This window comes from Anneissia japonica, unplaced genomic scaffold (genome assembly GCF_011630105.1).
Source record: "Anneissia japonica isolate Jap-2015-1 unplaced genomic scaffold, ASM1163010v1 scaffold288261_len294488_cov152, whole genome shotgun sequence".
Classification (NCBI taxonomy): domain Eukaryota; kingdom Metazoa; phylum Echinodermata; class Crinoidea; order Comatulida; family Comatulidae; genus Anneissia; species Anneissia japonica.
In genome coordinates, this window is record NW_022688238.1 from 7,885 (window position 1) to 28,255 (window position 20,371).

A 20,371-nucleotide genomic window follows, 5' to 3' on the forward strand; every position below is an offset into this window, starting at 1 on the left:
GGCCTAGAGCAGTTTTACTTTCCTCTTTTACTGACTCAGGTAGGCCTATCTTTTCATTATATTTCTTTGCTTCTGTGTATTTTGGCTATCTGCGGAGCGCTGCACTGCTTGCCTATGGTTCGTCCGTCACTATGGTTCGTCAGAATCAAGTATGGTGCGTCACAGAACTGACAGAGAGTTCCGTCATGGAAGACGAAGGTCCGTCATAATTAGGACGCTGGGGTCCGTCGTATGAAAACGCGACACACGTTGAACCAGTGACGCACCATTCCCAGGGGTCCTATGGTGCGTCATAAATTGACAGCTGCATAATTTACTCAATGTTAATACTGTATACAGTAGCAGATTTTTACAGTACCACAACTTTTTTTTAACAGATTTTGGATATTAGTTTTCCTTTTTACTGATTTTGTGATTTTTATGCTCGATGTTGCTAAGAAACTTCATCATGTTTTCTAGAAGTGAAATTTCTCTTTTGAAATGGTGTACATTTATCGGCCTTTGCATGTTTTCAAAGATTATGTTTGAGATGTTTGTGGAAGAGGCACTAAAACCCACAGCTGTGAGTAGATGAATAATTACTAATTTAATAGTCATGTCATAGTTGCATATTGCAGGCACCCTATATTAAAATTTCTTTTAAAAGACATACACCTATTTTAAAAAAAAATATTTGTTACTGAAAACTACCATGCTAGATAGTCAAAATCGACTCAATACAACCTGATATTCCTCAAATGTGCTGGGCTTCAATGGGGCTTCGTTCCCTAGGATCCCCCACCAGGGGTAGGCGGCCCCCTGGCTCCCAGCCTAAGGCTACTCGCTTCGCTCGCAGATTGCTCCCCCACCCCCTTTTCTGGTAGGCTGGATCCGCCCCTGCCCTCGGCGCTTCATACCTTGGCACCCCCCCCCCTTTTTGCTAAATCCTGTATCCGCCCGTGTATAGGCCTATTTTTATTAAGATATTTTGCTTGTCCAAAAACTCAAGTAATTGAAAACGATTTTCAATGAACTGGATTATTTCGGCAATTAGGACTAGCCAATTGGCCCCAGCACATTTAGATGTGACGGTCGTGAGAGCCGGCGTTTTGGCATTCGCCAAACATTATTTCAAAAGAGTGGAGTCGGCGATTAGCATTTGTTTCGACAGAGTGGAGTCGACAATCTGACATTTATGAAACTGTACAGAATTCCTATTTATAGCTAAATAAACATATAAGAATACCGGGCTGCGGTTGCAGAGATTACATGTTAGAAAAATTTGAAGGTGTGAGACTTTTAAAAACTACGCCCACGCACCCTTCCTTCACCCACCCTTTCAGAATTTTTTTCCTCATGCCTGAAATGCATTTTCAGATGCTTATCAAAATATAAAGTTGGCCTATGTAATAATCTATGTTGGTTTTGTCGTAAAATTGTCTGAAATATTTCATAATTCATGGATTATTTCGGCAATTAGGACTATATTAGTATTAGCCAACTGGCTCCAGCACATTTAGATGTGACGGACGTGAGAGCCGGCGTTTTGGCATTCGCCAAACATTATTTCAAAAGAGGGGAGTCGGCGATTAGCATTTGTTTCGACAGAGTGGAGTCGGCAATTTGACATTCATGAAACTGTACAGAATTCCTATTTATAGCTAAATAAACATATAAGAATACTGGGCTGCGATTGCATAGATTGCATGTTAGAAAAATTTGAAGGTGTGAGACTTTTAAAAACTACGCCCCCGCACCCTTCCTTCACCCACCCTTTCAGAATTTTTTTCCTCATGCCTGAAATGCATTTTCAGGTGCTTATCAAAATATAAAGTTGGCCTATGTAATCTATGTTGGTTTTGTCGTAAAATTGTCTGAAATATTTCATAATTCATGGATTATTTCGGCAATTAGGACTATATTAGTATTAGCCAACTGGCTCCAGCACATATATAATATAAACTATACTACCATATAGTTTCATTCAATGAGGCCCCGACAGATTTAAACAATAAAAGCTGGGTTCGGATGTTCAAAATTTGTTTCTGATTTTGTGATCATCTGCTTTGCATTGATACGTTATTAAAACACGTTTTGTTTCTAAATAGTCCCTGTATTTATTTACACCAACATAGAGTACATAGGCCTACTGTAGTCCTATACCAGTTCCGAAAGTTGGCCTATGTAATCTATGTTGGTTTTGTCGTAAAATTGTCTGAAATATTTCATCATTCATGGACCATTCTATGTTCTAACAACGCAATTAACAGTTCATAAATGGCATAAGCTCTAAGCGCGAGGTGGGGGGGGGGAAGCCCCCTCGGACCCCACCAGGGGACTTCACCCCTGGGACCCGACTAGGGTCATCGCGGCTCCCTGGCACGCAACGTCTGTTTGCTCCCTCCGCTTGCAAACTTAACGCTCGTTTCGCTCGCTTAAATCAGGGACCCCAATAAGAGTCACCACCAGGGCCTACAAACTCCGTGACTCCACTGTCCACGTTTGAATTTATTGTTAGTTGGGTCGAACTGTCTGCTGGGGACGTTGGTTTTGTGTCGAGTTGGTTTTGGTCCGAAGTGAACTGTATTTACAAATCGAGTCCTATTTTAAGTAATACAGATGTTAATATACAATATATTTGTTAATATAGGCAATACATGTATGCGTGAGATTTTTGTCCCTAGACGTGACACCGTGAATCTCACGCCGAATTCATGAGACTTGGTAGGTCTGTGAGTGTCAACACCATTTTAAAAGAACAAGTCCTTTTAGGTACTCATCATGGGATATAAACTAGATATAGGCCTACATGTCACTCTGGTATTTTGTAATATAACTTACTCGTCCCTTGGTTTACTCGTGCCTTCTGATAAGATACATAAGTGATCTAAATTATTTCCATATTACAGCAATGTCAGATCTTAATAAATTAATAATATAAAGTCTAAATTTTTAATTGTTGAAATTATAGTTCAGGGACCTGATTTGTTTTGTTTTGGCCCTGGTACCGGTACGATGCTGGAAGGGAAATCCCCTCACGCACAGCTAATTGATTGGACATAAGAAATGTCACGTGATAGGAATTCCTTGGCGCGGGGCTTGCACAGTGTAAACAGTATCGTAACCGTGCCAACAAAAAATAATATGCAGTATTAAATCGTCACTTATATAATTTTAGCATCTTAAAGTGATGTCTGGAAAGACTGCGCCTGGTTCATCACTTCGTCTAGAATGGGTTTACGGTTATCGGGGCCACCAATGCCGCAACAATTTGTTTTACACGGCGACAAAAGAGATCGTGTTTTTTGTAGCTGGCGTGGGAGTGGTTTATAACGTGAAAGACCACAGTCAACGCTTCTTTCTCGGGCACGATGATGATATTATTTGGTAAGTATGCCTTGGATTTGTGAGCCTAGGCCTAGGCTTAATGAACAGGTTAATGTAAAGAATTTAAATTTTGAACAGTCTTATTTAACGATCCATTGATACATTGTGACAGCTTGTTTTGGCAAAATGGCGGAATTCGATCAGTCCCCTCTCCAATCAATCATTATCAACAATCAATTATACAGTATTGCAGCTGGCCTACCTATCTAGCCTAGGCTACCTAGGCCTATGCTAGTTCCTAGGGGCCTAGGCTTTGGCTATAGACCTAGAACCCTAGGCCTAGAGGCACAGCCTAGGCTAGGTAGGTAGCTTATGCGGTGTAGGCCTATATTTAGCTGACATTTTCTTAAACGGTATGTAGAATGTAGAATAACCCTTGTTCAAGACCTTGGAAAAGGGAATAGAATAGAAGAATAACAAAAAATCGAAACTACTACTAGACAATTTTCAATAGCATTTTCTGCTTTAATGCAAAAAAAAAAAAAAAAAAAAAACCCAACCCCCCCCCCTTTTTCACATATTATCATAGTATACCTACTACATATATGTACCTTCTTTTATGATAAAGCTTTCTCCATCACAAATGTCATGATAAAAACATAAGTTCTCTCCACTGTTTGTACACTTAATAATTAAAAAAGAATATTTAATGATTAAAACAGAAGAAATTTAGAAACAACCTGCAATTTAGGTTGGTAAACAAAATGATACTTTAACAATAACATTCATCTTTATTTTATACTTCAGAAAATTAATATGTACATTATTAATATTGACACTAAATTGTTAGAATTAGTAATAATTCAAAGTAATTGCCAAATCCGAATAAAAACCTTGGCGAATAATTTTCACTTGCAATTTGCCAACTAATGAATAAAGTCATATATATGTGTGTGCACATTTTTTTAGTTTTAACTGTCATTAAATACATGTTGTGTACATGGATATTATTAAAGTAAGTGAAAATTTTACCCGTAATGATCTTTATAAACGGCTAAAGATGTTGGGCTAAAATTGGGTTTGGGCCCGCTAGGCCTCGACTAGCTTGGATCGGGAGCTCGGGAAAGCCTGCTAAAGCGATGTTGCTAGGCCATGTTTACGCTCTGAGTGTACAGTGTGACCCTATTCGTAATGAAGCTCACATGATTATGCATAAGAAACAGTGATTGAATGCATTCAGATTCTTACTTTGTATTCTGTTGTTGGTTTGGCCAAAGAGTATAGAATTGCAAGAAACCCGACTGCCCTGATTTTGTATGCACAGGATCAAATGTTAAAAAGTACTACCACGAGATAGGGGGTGCCCTACTTACAACGCCTTTACTTTCCTATGAAGGACGCCCTCTAGTTTGTGGAAGTACAGTAGGCCTACTTTTTTTGAGACAGGATTACATTCCAACTAAACCCAGTGCGCAGACTGCCAGTGAGTCAGACCTCTTGCAATTTTATAGTCTTTGGTTTTGCTAATCAAAACTAAATTTGGCTAATCATTTTCATTCAAAATTAACCAAATTCCTAACATTTTTTTTTGCTAGTTTAAACCCTGAATGATGGCTGTCTACTCATATTAATTTTTTTTTGCTAGCTTAAACCCTAAATGATGCTGTCTATTCATATTCATTATTAGGCCCTGTAAAATAAAAAAAAAATTGGTTAGCATCCTTATGTTATCAATTTTATGGTAGGAAGGGATATTTTTTTTTCTCGCGTCGAAAATGATAAAAGAGTCGCGAAGAAAAAACAGCAAAACAAAAAAGAAAACAACAGAGACCAAAATTGCATACAAGAAATTATGTACATTTATATCAAGCAGAATCTTTACCTATGAATAACAGTCATAATGAAATTATCTATATAATCAAGCACAATTCACTGCAACACAACTGGCATCATGGATGCCATGTGGCTATAATAGTATACAGTAGAACAACAGTAGTGCATATAACTGCAAGTGGTCTGGCTAGGGTGCGGACGGGTGATAAACAAACCTATATTTAATGGAGTTTGTGAGTGTTTTGTAAAAAATAAAAACAATAAAAAAAAAACAATTGGGTCGGCGGCTCTCTGATGGTAGGGTGGGGATGCTAACTAATTAATTTATTTTACATGGCCTTATGCTAATACGGTAAGCCTAAAAATTGTTATTCAGTCATCATCATCAAGTAGTGCCGTCTTTGATTCAAAGGTTGGCTGTCATGTGTCACCATTGCTCGCCAGACTCGGCTATTATTTGAAATAAAGTCTTAACTTTCAATTAAAATTCAGAATGAGAAATTTTAATGGAGTGGGGAGGGCAATTAAGTGAGAGGTGTTAGCTGGCAACATAATAAGGTGAAATGAGGTGATTTTTAACTACTTAAGTATATTCTTTTGGCTCAGCCAATCTGGTGGAGGACCTGTGTGTATACTGTAATCCCCTACTCAGCCCTGTAGATAAACCATTGGTAATGCAAAGCAAGAATAGAATAGTATTTGAAGCAGGAGTGTGCAATCATTTAAAGTAAAAATAAAACAAAAAACATTAAGACAACAAGGAAATCTGAAAACAACAAAAGAAAATTCAAAAGATACCATCAAGATCTACAAAAGACCAGCATAGAATACAGTATTTATTTCTTGGCTTCTAACAAATAAATATTGTCTGTATATTTCTTTTGCAGTCTTTCCCTACATCCGGAGAAAACAATTGTGGCAACTGGACAGGTGGGAAAGGATCCGTACATATGTATTTGGGACACTTACAACGTCCAAACAGTGTCCATACTTAAGGATGGACACACACACGGTGTTAGTTCTGTTGGCTTCGATAAAGATGCAACGGTAATTATTACTTTATCTATTTATGTTTTTGTAGTTATTCAGTATAAGTATATAAATAATTAATCTAGTTGTGAAAGTTATCTCATTGTTAAACATTTATACTGTTCTGGTAGAATGGTACAGTAATTACATAGGTTAGTATATTATTACACCTTTAAACATCAAAGTCCAGCATTTTTTTTTTATGAATAGGCCTACTTTATATTGTAAGCTTGAATATTTTTTTTGCATGAGTAATCTAAAATTAAACATGATAACATATGGTTAGGGAGAGTTTGCTTTAATAAAACAGAAGATATATCTCTGAATCTTCTTGTTCCATTGGTGGCATGAAAAGTTTAGCAGCGACAAACTTTCTAATCGTGTACAAGATTAACAGATAAATTTAGCAGTCCATTAACATTTGAATGAATGAAGAATGTACTACCATAGAGGAATAGATTGAGAGAGGCGCTTATTTAAATGCTGGGCTTATTAAATAAATCTTCAGATTATTATTGTTGTGTTAAAATGATATGTGATGTACATATGTACATCTGTCTTGTTTAGTAGGATTTGGATGATGGAAACCTCAAGGTTAAGTTGGGTATATATGTACGGTTTATTAAGTGCTGTTATTCAAAATAGAATCTTTTAAAGCGCCAAGGTGCTTATTTCTGAGCAGAGCTAAATGAAAGAAGTTCTGGTAATCTCGAAAGCTCCGATGAGGGCAGTATAATAGAAGCAGTAGAGTATATTTTCCCCAACGGCCACCCATACAAAAAAGATCTATTAATTAATCAGCAGGGTACTCCTAGAGCTCCTTATCGGAGATAAAAATAATCATAATTGGTGCCATGCTTATTCACAAGTGGCACATATTCAATTATTTACAGTCTGTAGTAATGAATTATCAATACACAGCAATTATGTAGAGTGTTACTGTAAGATAATAATTATTAATAATTAATATTTTGTTTTAATTTCTTCAATGAGTCTTATGGAGTGGAGTTGTTTTTGTTATTTGTGAGAAAAAAAAAACAAAAAAAAAACTTGTTGCTAGTGTCTGGATTCAAACCCAGGACCCTCTTGTATTTTGCATAATAATGAAAAAGGCAAGCATCATAAATAAGCTACTGTTCATATCCCACTATCCTTTTGTCTGTTCATCATTGTTCATCATATCCAGGATGTTTACTATACATTAAATGCAAACACATGATTTATGATGATGAAGTTGCTATTATGATGCTCTGCATTATTTTGGTGTTTATTTTAATGACTATAAAATAAATCTGAAATAATTACATTTATAATGCATCATTATTCAGCCTACATGCATATCTGTACACCTTAATCGTTCCTCAACAGGATTTTATATATCTTTGGCTTACACAAGTACATCAAATGCATAATAATGTATATTAAAAAACACAAATTTAGACACATAATAATACTGTAATGCAGAAATGTATGCTGCACATTTAGCCAAGGGAAACAATGCACTGGTGATGTTTTTATCCCTGGTTATATCTTAGGTATCTATTGCCAATAAAAAATATTATTACAGTATTTATGAAGACAATTATTTATTGAATTTAGCAATTACAATTGGTAGAATGTATTGGTTAAACATTAAAAAAAAAAACATATACAAAATTAGAAAAGATTCAAGTGTTACAGATATACAATCATTAGATCCAAATTGGCAAACCAGTTGCAAATTCTCCTAGCTCTGGGGAGTATACCTAGTCGATTCAATGCCACAATATCCTACCAAGACAGACAAGCACATTTAAAGTGAAGTGGAATTCACGGCAAAGCAACTGATTTCAAGATTGAGAACCGAATCACAGTTGGTGCATCAGCTGCTCCTATATAATTAAATTTAATAATGATATAATAATTAAATTTAATAATGAAATATATTTTTATACTATTTTTAAAAAACTATAAAAACATTTATTGATGTTTCTTTTTTTTCTATGAATGTGCTGTTTTTGCTGTTTGCTCTGCTTTTTGTCTCTTTTGTAATTTGTCTGTTGTGATGAGGACTCCCCTGAAAATCAGCTTTGCTGAGTGGGACATTTCCTCTTAAAATATTAATAAAAGAAAGAAAGAAAGATATAAGCCAAGGAAAGCAATTAATTATCATTGACTCAAAATCATAAATGACATTCTCTCTTACTGAGGTACCCATCAAGAACACATATACACAATGATGTTCTACTGTACATAAACCAGGGAGGTGTAAAAAATTATAGTTGAGCAGCTTAACAACACTCCTTAAAAATGCACCATGCAAAAATATACTATTATTATACTAACGTTTCGTGTTTGGTTTTTACTATAGCAACTTGTATCTGTTGGACTTGATCCCAATAATATCATCAATGTTTGGGATTGGAAAAAAGGGAAGATCCTGGCAACTGTCAAAGGTCACACAGATAGAGTATGTATTTTAAATACAGTATTGATTTTATACTAGTCATGATGTTATTGCATGGTGATTTGATTATTATACAGTATATAATACTTGTGCATATGCTGTGTACTATACTATAATATAATGAGTTTCTATCTGCAATTTGTAAGGAGAAATCCTTTCAAAATCAACTAAAATCTCACCAGCTCCCTAATATCTTATGAAGCAGAGCACTAATAAATTTGCTAAATGATTATTCAACATTGTTTAAATGTTGGTACATTTAGCACAGTGATTGACAAAACAGATCAAACTAAAAATTTAAATACCGTATTTATTTCAGTGAATGCCCGAGAAAGGTTGGGAGGTATTTGAGGGAGGTACTGTATTTATTAATTTTGGTGTAAAATGGATATGCTCAGTACATGTACTCAAACAAGCGTCCCTATTTCTCTGTAAACAACACATAATTACCGTCATTTAGGTGGGTGTTTATTCGAGGAAAAAATAAATGCCCCAAGGCATTTATTTGAGGGTGGCATTTGTTCCAAATTGAGCTTTGGAGGGGAAATTTATTTATGGTGGGGGTGGGAGGTATTTATTTAAAGCAGGATGTTTATTCAAATAAATATGGTACTTCTTTAGGTAATAATTATAAGATTATTAATGTTATTGATTGTTTTATTAGATCTTTTACAATTTAGTTTTCAAGTATACTGTAGTGAACATTATTAAAACAGTATTTATCATTGTAATTTATTATTGTTACTATTAATATTATCAAAATGATCATCATCATTATTATTATTATTAATGACAATGTAGGTATTATTTTTATTAACATTATTTTGTTATTGATATTATTAACATACACTTGTATAATACTTACATATAATTATTTTTATTTAAACAACAATATTTTGTATTACCTAGATATTTGATTGCCAATTTAACCCGTACAAGCCTAATGCCATTGTGAGCTGCGGAGTAAAGCACATCAAATTCTGGACACTTTTAGGCAATTCCCTTACATTCAAGAAGGGTATATTTGGCAAAGCTGGGGAGCTTCAGACTATACTATGTATAGCCTTTGCGGAGGGTGATGTAACATTTTCTGGTACAATGAGCGGGGATGTTTATATCTGGAGTGGTAACAACCTTCAAAGAACAATACCAGATGCCCACCAGGTAAGGTGCTGGTTCTGCAGGTATTGGTGTAGGAAGTGATTATGAGGATGGCAGTGATGGTTTTGGTGATTGTAATGATGATGGTTTTTGGTGATGACAATGATGATGTTCCTGATAATGATAATAATAATGGTGATGATGATAATTATGGTGGTAATTAGGGTGCTCGTTATGGTGGTGTTAATGCTCATGATGATGATAATAATAAATGACAATGATGGAATGATAATATTGTGATGCTAATGTTTAAGGTGTTGATGGTTTTGTTGATGATGATTGTTATTATAATTAATAATAATGAAAATTAATAACAGATAATAACTGTGATATACTTTTTAAACAAACATATCTGTCAACCTTTTTTTTAATGTTTTTTTGTTTATAGAGCAGCATATACACAATGCTACCTAGTGAAGATGGCTATTCTACTGGTGGTAGAGACGGGACTATACGTTTATGGGATACAGATTTTAAATTAATCACCAAACTAGATTTAACCCAGATGAATGAAGGCTACAAAGGTTAGATAAAATCTGTATTTTCATTAACTTTTTATTATTAATTATTTTAATTTAAATAAATAATAATTAATTTTGTTTTCTTAATGTTATTTTACATGTTTATGACATGAGCCTGTTGTCATCCTTCTATGAATATTGAAATTTAACCATCCTGAACTTCCTTTAATGCATTTATTAAGTATAAGAATGTATTATACATACACTATGACATGACAAATGGAAAAGCAAATTTATTATAAAGAAAACAAGAATTAGTTTCTGTAAAATAGATTTTTGGACTATTTTTATAAACAGGTCTGTCGGTACGTAGTGCACACTGGATTGGTGATCGTGTCTTAGTTGGTACTCAAGATGGAGAAGTTCTGGAAATATTTGTTAGGGATCGAGACAAGCCTCGTGTCCTGATCCAAGGTCATGCTGAGGGTGAACTCTGGGCACTAGCTGTCCATCCAAAGAAGCCGATATTTGCAACAGGAAGTGATGATGAGAGTGTTAGGTAAACACTGGAATTTTGTTTTCAATTTAAAGTCGGTCAAAGAAGTATTGGGTGCTGTTGGCCAGAGACCCTCCTACCATGAATTGGGCTTAGGCAGGAAATTTAATTTTGACATCCTAGAAAGCTGTATGTGGCCCACTCTGAGATCATACCTTAATTTTCAAAACATTTTTTTTTGTCAACTAGGAAACATATTAACGGGTTATGTAAAGTAATAATTAAAAATATGATTGATTAAAGTAAACAAAGTTACCATTGGTTTGTCTATCATTACAACTGTTATTTCAAAATGATTTCAGAGTATCATAAGCTATGAATCAACAGCAGGCTGTTGAATATTTGTGGGTTTTTACACAATGAAATAAAAATATAGGACTTTACAAAAACAGCATATGTTTTTGTATTCAAAAAAATGCTAAACAATGACAAGTGTAAATAAGTCATTTGCTATGTGCATACACAAACCAAGGGGCAAGACAAAGATTGAATTCAATTGTAATATATTGATAATTATGTTACCATATTTGTTTTAAAGTACTGTATATGGCTATGCTCAAGTATAAGCCCACCACCTAATTTAGGCTTGATTTTAGATGCTAGTCTCCATCCAAGTATAAGCCCAGGGTATATTTTCTACAAGTGAATGCAGAGCTTTACAGTTCAGATTCTCTTTTATAATAAACTGCTAGTATCAAGGCATTTCATTTCATTTATTTCGTCCAAAGAACATTTAAATTAACAAACACAATATAACAGAGAGCAAACAACAACACTCAGTTGGCTGGACCAAATTGCAAAATAAGTGAACTGAATCACTGTCATTAGTGGCTCTCCTATGCCAATAAGAACATAAAGTAAATTAGTATAAAATATTCAGGTAAAATTGGCTTATCAATAAAGTTTATATTTAAAAATATAAATGTACAAAATCATCAATGAAATCGGTCAATAGTTAAAAAGATAAAAACATTAAAAATACAAAAAAAATTGAAATAGAAGAATTCCAGCGAAAGACTAATGTTAAAATGTTCAATTTACAAGGGTAAAATGCGAGATGAAATACTAAAATAGAATTATTGCTTAGCACAAAATAGTTCTAAAGTACTGATAAAAAAATTAATTCCAAAAACAAGTTTATCTCGGACATCAACAGGAAGTTTATCCCAAACTCTCTGAAAGTCATGAAAAACATGAAATTTAAAACTATTAATACGCGAGTATGTGTGTATAAATTTATTATTAATATAGTATAATAATGATTATTATTTTATTAAGCTTTACTTTTTTTGTTAGATTATGGAGTGCAAATGATAACACTTTGCTGTCCCGGACAACCATGGACCATAAGATCAGATCTGTTGCATTCAATCATGACGGCTCTCATCTTGCTGTTGGCATGTCTAATGGCTCCTTCACAGTACTAAAAACAAGGTATTATTTGCATACAACATTTTTATCTTAGTTGTGTATTTATTTGTGCAATGAAAGGCATGAAGTACCACCACTGACTGTTTATAACTACAAAATATTGGCATTAACGAAACTTATGGTTTTTTAAAAATTACTAAATGTTAAAATTACTATTAATGTATTTATAATTTATTTATTTGCCAATCAAACTGCTGGAAATGCAATTTACTAACATGCTTTTTAACCGTAATTTATTATTAACAATTTGATTATCTTACCAAATAGAGAGGCAATGAAAACAGTATTTTAAGTGTAAAAATAAATTAGTCAGTATATCTGTTTCATCTGAACAACATTGCATTTTTTAAACTTGCATTGTAAATAGGAAAAAAAGAAATGTTGATTGCGTGTGTGCTTGGGTGTATATAGGTTTAATTTTTTAAAGGCCATTAAATGAAATTTTTAGCAATACAATAGGCCGAATTAGCGATCGACGCTGTTAAGCTATAGTGGGTATTCGAACCAAAACAAACGCACGAAGATAGTCAATTTACACAGTAATTTAAGAAAATAGCCTTTACTAAAACGTCTCATACACGCTTTGTGTGTAAAGTTGAGCGTGATTTAAATTTACAGAAACCATTGTTACATGTTAATGAATGTAACGTCATCTTTTCTCTAAGATTGTGTATGCCAAATGTGAAATATAACAAGAATAAATCATACTATTTTGGGAATAAAACGTACAATACAGCACGACGACGGCAGCCGTGTATTCACTCACAGTGAATCATGGCGTTGGTCGATGAATGTGCTTGTTGCAAAACTCATGAAAAGTGTTGTACTTGCAGATTTCTAGGAGAGCTAAGTTATTCAAAATTATTGAATAATGTTCCTAAATTCGCACCAATAACTTTGGCAGACTGGATGTTTAAACAAGTAAAAGACTTGACGACAGCACGGAGCTGAACGTTTACAGTCAGGCCTCACTCAATCATCACGTCCAGCCATGTCGTGTTGTTGTGCAACAAGTGTCAGGGGCCGAGGCCTAGCCTGTAAAAACTCTATGTATATTTAACTTAATTTTACATGAAAATCAAATCAAACGTCTTCTGATGGTTCTATGAACCTTCCTTAAACTATCAATGTTTTAAAAAGTATTTTACCCGCGTACTTTTGTTTTTTTGTTTGTTTTCCTGGACCATACAAAAAATCGCAACGTTATAGAATACGACTTTTAGGCTTTGTTTACAATTTTATACGCACTCGGCCAAATTGTGATGACGTCACCTTTGTCGCTAATTCGGTCTATTTTAGCCTTTTTATAATTATTATTTGAGCCTTTCTGGAGTGTCAATCAAACTTAGCAACTGACCAATCAGAACATGTGTTGTCCCACAAACGAATGTGTGTCCGTATGTTTTAACACTGTCATTTTGTGGGACCTTAGCAACGATATCCAAAGGGGCGTGGCTTAGCTGAAAGGTCCATTGACCTAGGTACCAAAGGTCATGAAAGGTTTTTATTGTTACTTGCATGAATACAGAAAAATACTGTATATAAAGTTTATTGCTTATTAAGGTAATAATTTTTTTTTGGAATATTTATTATAGGGATTTATCTGAAATTATTCACATCAAAGATCGACAGGAAGTTCTCCATGAAATGAAATATTCGCCAGACGGAAACTTTCTGGCTGTCGGGTCAAACGACAACTTTGTTGACGTTTACGCAGTTACACAGAAGTATAAGAAAGTGGGCCAGTGCTCAGGTAGCAGCAGTTTCATCACGCATCTTGATTGGTCACAAGACAGTAAATACCTGCAGACTAATAGCGGGGCAGGTGAACGGCTGTTTTATAGAATGCCAGGTTGGTTTAATTAATTGTTTTGTAGTAGTATACTATTACAGGGTTTAAGCTGGCCAAAAAATGATATTTAGCAATTTGGCTAATTCGGTATGAAAATAATTATCCAAATAGAAGATTGATTACTAGCCAAAACAAAAGAATATAAGCAATGATAGCTTTAATTCCATTAACTTTTTTGGCTAATTTAGAAAGAAAATCTTCAGCCAAATTCAGCTTTTAGGATTTGGCTATTTGGCTAATGACAGCTTAAACACTGATATTAAAATACATCTTCGGAAAAAGCAAAATTTATTATACAGTTTTAGTTTTTACAGTTATCAACATTTTCACATGTGCACAAACTGTATGTTTGGTGGAGTTGGTAGACAAAAAGTGTCTTGTGAGGTTGTACAATTTAAATATTCAACATCACCACAAGATACTTAAAAGTTTGTTGTGTAATTTAATTTGTCATTTAAGTTGGGTTTTTTTTTGTTAACAAATAATTTTGTCAGTGTAATATATAATAATTTTATATTATAATTTGGACTGTATTAATATGGATTATTTTCAAAGTTTCATTTATACTTGGCTATAAACCATTCATATGATGTGGATATAAAAACAAAGTAAGTGACTACTGTTTTTACCAAATTAAAATTTAACAACATGAACATGTACATAATTACAATATGAATAATGCATTTGAAAAGCATTTTAATTTGTTTTCAGCTGGCAAACATTTCACCAACAAGGAGGAGATTCAGAGTATACACTGGAGCTCGTTTACTGGTGTCTTGGGGTCAGAGGTCAATGGAATTTGGGCTAAATACACAGATACAAATGACATTAATGCCCTTGATGCTAACTTTGGCAGTGAAGTCTTGGCCACTGGAGATGATTTCGGGTTGGTGAAACTATTTCGCTTTCCAACACTAAGGAAAGGTAATATAACCGATCTATGTTAAGTATATTTTTCTTTAAAATATTCTGAATAGAAAATTTAAAATATAAATATACAGTAATCATTTTGTGCATAGAAGCTTTTAGTATTACTGTATGTGTTACCCAAATGTAGTTTATATATTCGAAAGCCAAAAATTCTTTTAACCAAGATAAGACAATAAAATATAAAAATCTCTAAAGCTTTCGGGGACATTGGCCCTGGGACAATCAGGTTAGTTAAGGGAAAAACCTTCTCCTGGATTAGAAGTCCTGTCCCTGTTAAACTATAGGTCATCAATTGTCATTTCTCCCCCTGGCAAGAAAAGAAATGATTGATCCTCCACTCTATTTCGATTGCTATTGCTTTGATTCCTACAACTGCCCCTTTTAATTTGTTTGACTTTCTTTATGACTTTTCTGTTAATTTTGTTTGTTTAACAACACAGAATATAAATTTAACGTTATAAGTAAACTGGAGATAATATTGTTTAAATGTTTGCATGGCGAAGTAATAATATATATATATAATGCTTGTGGTATACCTCATAGATGGTTCTGAAAAGAACTGTTGTTTGTTGAGAATGTTTTAAAGTTTCAATTGAGTTGCTTCAATCATCTTCGGGAGAATAATGTATAAACCGGAGATACAAATGTAAATTGCTGCATATTATTCTGATTTGGTAATTAGGTGCAAAGTTCCGCAAGTATGTTGGACATTCAGCACACGTAACCAATGTGAGATTTACACATGACAAGGCAAGGCTGATAAGTACCGGGGGAGGGGACCATGCTATATTTCAGTGGCACTTCTATCCTGAGGGCGTCAGTCCAAATGATGACACCGGTCATGATACAGGTAAGGTTGGTTTGACTTTGGATTCAATTTCTTGTTGACCCTCTGCTGTTTAAAGCCCTGTGTGTTTTTTTCCCGTCAGAGATTGATACAATATTAGCCTAACCCAAAATGTTAATTGAAGAAAATATACTTTATTTATTGAAATAAACGCCCCGCTTTGAATATATGCTCCCCTCCCCTTAAATAAACGCTTCCTTTAGAACCTCATTTGCAATAAATGCCTCCCTCAAATAAATGCCTCCCCTCCCCCAAGTGACTGTAAACAAATATTTTGGAAGCAACATCATTCTCAAAACATTCTATTAATGTTCTACTCAACTAGAATTACATTTTTTCTGACCTCTTTGGGATCAATATGTCTTTATGATCATGTAGTAATGCATTTTGACTGTAATTCTGTGCTGTAGTTCCACATTTACAGTGAAATTAAGCGGCGTTTTTTCAATTTTATGTATCCCTTTTACACCCAAAAAAATAAATGCCTCCCTCAAATAAATGTCTCCTTTGAATAAACACCCCCCTCGAATAAATTCCCCCTCAAAAGCCCTTCTCATCAATAAACACCCCATGGCGTTTATTCAAATAAATACAGTAAATATTTTATGGTAATCAATTAAATTAAAATCGCATTATTATTGATATTATTTTATTTCAGTTAGTATAAAGTTGAAAAATTAAGTTATCAAATTTTTTCCCTTCTACAATTTTAGGTTTTGCAGACTCCAATAGTGAAGATAGTGATTCGGACATGTCAGATGTTGGTGAAATTGATTCCGACATTGAGAAAGAGAAGCAAATGGACTACAGACGACCTCTCTACAAGGAGGATTTAAAGGCCTTGAACCATCAACAGAGGAAGGGGAAAACCAGTAATGGAACCAAGAGAAAGAAAGCACCCAGTGAAGGAATCAAACTGGAGTTTGTGCATGGGTGAGTCAAGTAAAACTAAAGCTATGTCCAGAATATCACATTTTATTTGAAAAACAAATGTGATATGCCTAAACATGGTCATGATGACATCACATCATGACCATATTATAAAGCTACATCATGACTATATATGGGCATACAACAGTTTTTTGTTAAAGAAAAAGAAAGTTTGGACAGAGCGTTAGTTAAGAAAAGCTGGGAACACACTGCTTCATACAACTGTTGGCTGAAAAATACTGCGATGTCTAATGCGGTTATGATTTAAATCGACGAGCGGCAGCCTTTTTATAGGCTACGTCACATGATCATCGGCGATACGCTGCGGTGCGCTGTGCATAAGGTAGACTATCGCTGGGCTTAAGTTGTGAATGCCTGCAACACGCTTAGCATTCTTTCGTGTAAGTTTTCTATAAGTAATAAGTTACTAGTTGAAAAAAGGCATCGAAAATTCAGTGTATGCCAGCGTTTTAGAGAAATTTTGATACGTTTTGCATACGCTGACTAAATCGTCAAGGTGTGACAGGGCCATTATGTACATTATAATTCAATTGTGACGTCATCACTGCAACTCCCAATGTTAATTGCCTATTCCCCAGAGTCCAATAATTTTTCAATAGTGGACGCTTAGCTTGATTTTTTTGCAAAAGAAAATTCTTATTTTTTTCATCACTGCGAAGACATCGTGCAACGTGATGAAAATTGAATTGTAATTGAAAATCAAGCTTAACTAGAAACCGAACAAAAAATTACTTTAAATTCAATATTTAATATTAAGTATGAACAATTAAGGAATTCATTGAATCAATGGACCCTCATAAATCAAACAAATTGAACATTTAATAGGAATGTTCTAGACCTATTTTAAAGACTCAAGGAACAAGTTTAGGTAGGCCTACGTCCAGGCAGGAGGCCTCCTCCTACCAGGCTGTAGCGATTGACTTATACAGCAATTAGTAGAGCATGCATCGTACACTAACGTAAAATTATTATACTTAGGTTTGATTTAATGCATTAAAAAAATGTTTTCAATCATAAAATCTGACCTTTGTATAATAATTTTCCTATAGTGTACTATGTGGAACTCTACTAATTGCTTATCATTTTTTGCATGATTGAGAGAAATAAATTGAACTTTGAACTCCCTGTGATGATACATAAGTGTACAGTAACTTTTATCTTTAATTTTCTTTTTATAGTTACCGTGGGTATGATTGTCGTAACAATTTATTTTACACACAATCTGGTGAAGTGGTTTACCATGTTGCTGCTACAGGTATCGTCTATAGTCGTGATACTCACACGCAACGCTTCTATCTGGAACACACTGATGATATCTTATGTCTGGCTATCCATCCGCACAAGGATATCATTGCTACTGGACAGGTAAATGGACTAAATGTTTTCATTCAAACTACAAAATTACAATTTACAAACTGTTAATAATAACAAAAATGTGCTATTTATGCAGTGAATATTTAAGTAAACTGCATCTAAAGTAAACTGCATCCAAATTATTCTCCTCCTCCCCCCCCCCCCTCCATCCTACTGTATCAAACACCTATAGAACACATCCTCAGTTTCCTAACCAATACAATTTCATAAGTAGCAACTAATTAGTATATAGTATTTGGATCTACCAGTTACTAATTCATAATTTGTGTTCAGTATGCCTTTTTTCTTTGAAATGATTCATTACTTTCTTCCTAGGTTGGAAGAGATCCCACAATCCATATTTGGGATTGTGAATCGCTGAAGACGCTGTCAATCATGAAGGGGCAACATCAAAGAGGAGTCTGTGCAGTCGACTTTTCAGGTATGTGTTACGAGAGTAACAAAAAATACAGTTTTACTAATGGAGATAATAATATATTTGATAATACAGCAACGATCAGGGTGATGGTTAAAATAGGAGTAATGTTGGTAAGAAATAATAATAAATTATGGTAATAAAGAGTGTAAGGATTAGAACAGTTTTGCAGGATATAATAAATGAATGAATAAGTTGATAGATAGATTGATTGATAGGTTAATTGTATATAATGGTATAATTAAGAAAAACAATACTTTTTAAAAATGTGGGTCCAGAAAGTATGACAGGGTGTCCAAGCTAAAGGGGCTGTCTATAACATTCTGCAAAGTCCCAAGTATGAAAATCTTGGATGGAGTAAAGGGATATCCCAGAGAAATTTCTTATAACTTTGGTTGGATTGAAAATTAATATTTTTTTTCCAATGATTGTTGATTAAATTGTGAACCAGCATCATATTCTGTTTCTAATGTGTTTAATTTTAGGAGATGGAAAGAAACTAGCGAGTGTTGGTCTTGATGATAATCATTCAATTGTCGTCTGGGATTGGAAGAAAGGAGACAAGTTGGCAACAACAAGAGGACACAAGGACAAGATATTTGTCATCAAGTGGAACCCATACATCCATGATAAACTAGTGACAGTGGGAGTTAAACACATTAAGTTCTGGAACCAAACTGGTAATCAATGTTTGCTTGATTAGTTAGTCCAAAAAAATTTGTGTTGACCCAGCACAGTGATATTTAATAATCAAAACTCCTAAGGTTCAGTGCTAACCATCGCACTACCACTAGACTTTTCTGCTAAGCCCTGTCGATATTGTTGCTAGGGTTCCAAACACGAAGTGTTTAAAAGCTTACGCAAAGGCATGCATTTTTGGAGCAACACATGTGCTTGTAAATCTGGGGACTCACTGCGTTGTACGACAAATCTAACTCTGCTCCTTGTGGAAAATGTAATCACAAATCCGAATCCTGTTACCATGTCAGGAATTGAACCTAAGATTCTGAGATTGGAAGGCAAGCATCTTAACCACCAAACTATTTAACGTCGCTGATCCAAACCTTCAATAAAAATCATCAACTTTATTCTTATTTCCAGGTGGTGGGTTTACATCAAAACGTGGCACCTTCGGTAATGTTGGTAAATTAGACACGATGATGTGTGTAACCTATGGCAGATCTCCAGAGATGACATATTCCGGAGGTGCCAATGGCAATGTCTATATCTGGCAAGATGTCACGCTAACGAAGACCGTCAAAGCCCATGAAGGCCCTTGCTTTGCAATACATTCCCTGGATAAGGTATGGTTAGGAATAGCTAATCTGCTACAAAACATAATACATGAACATTTACTGTCCTTAACTCTTTCACTACGTAATTTCCTATTTCATATTTCCCATATCTGGACGGAATAAAATGCAGGAAATTTGGGGAAAATAGGAGATATATAGTAAAAGCGTTATAAGTTTTTAATTGGCTTTCAAAAATATACAAAAGTATATATATTCTTTATCCTTGAGACCTTCTCTGTCTAATTATAAGAAAGTTGTCACTGTCACTGTCGTTGGTGCTAGTGTTATGCACACTTTCACTATCATCACTATCATGACTAGGCCTAGCTAGGCCTACACTATCATCATCACTAATATCCATGTCATCTTGTGATTCAGTGGCAGTATTTGAACAATCACTATCACTCTGGGTATCATCATCATTGACATCCCACTGTGCAAGTCTGCGAAGCACTTCTTCTGCAGTTAAATTACGTCTCCCAAG

General features: G+C 34.5%; 1 protein-coding gene across 1 annotated transcript in view; it reads left to right on the plus strand.

Moving 5' to 3' along the window:
* The first annotated feature begins 3,076 nt into the window (after positions 1-3,076).
* LOC117121427 (echinoderm microtubule-associated protein-like 6) overlaps positions 3,077-20,371 on the plus strand; it is a 59,105-nt gene continuing 41,810 nt past the window's right edge. The window contains exons 1-15 of the mRNA XM_033266638.1: positions 3,077-3,366; positions 6,027-6,186; positions 8,519-8,617; positions 9,524-9,778; positions 10,164-10,299; positions 10,594-10,795; positions 12,089-12,226; positions 13,819-14,075; positions 14,787-14,999; positions 15,688-15,855; positions 16,566-16,785; positions 17,982-18,168; positions 18,493-18,598; positions 19,078-19,272; positions 19,694-19,896. Coding sequence (XP_033122529.1) covers positions 3,170-3,366; positions 6,027-6,186; positions 8,519-8,617; positions 9,524-9,778; positions 10,164-10,299; positions 10,594-10,795; positions 12,089-12,226; positions 13,819-14,075; positions 14,787-14,999; positions 15,688-15,855; positions 16,566-16,785; positions 17,982-18,168; positions 18,493-18,598; positions 19,078-19,272; positions 19,694-19,896 — 2,736 coding nt within the window. The 5' untranslated portion in view covers positions 3,077-3,169. The remainder of the gene's footprint in view (positions 3,367-6,026; positions 6,187-8,518; positions 8,618-9,523; positions 9,779-10,163; positions 10,300-10,593; positions 10,796-12,088; positions 12,227-13,818; positions 14,076-14,786; positions 15,000-15,687; positions 15,856-16,565; positions 16,786-17,981; positions 18,169-18,492; positions 18,599-19,077; positions 19,273-19,693; positions 19,897-20,371) is intronic.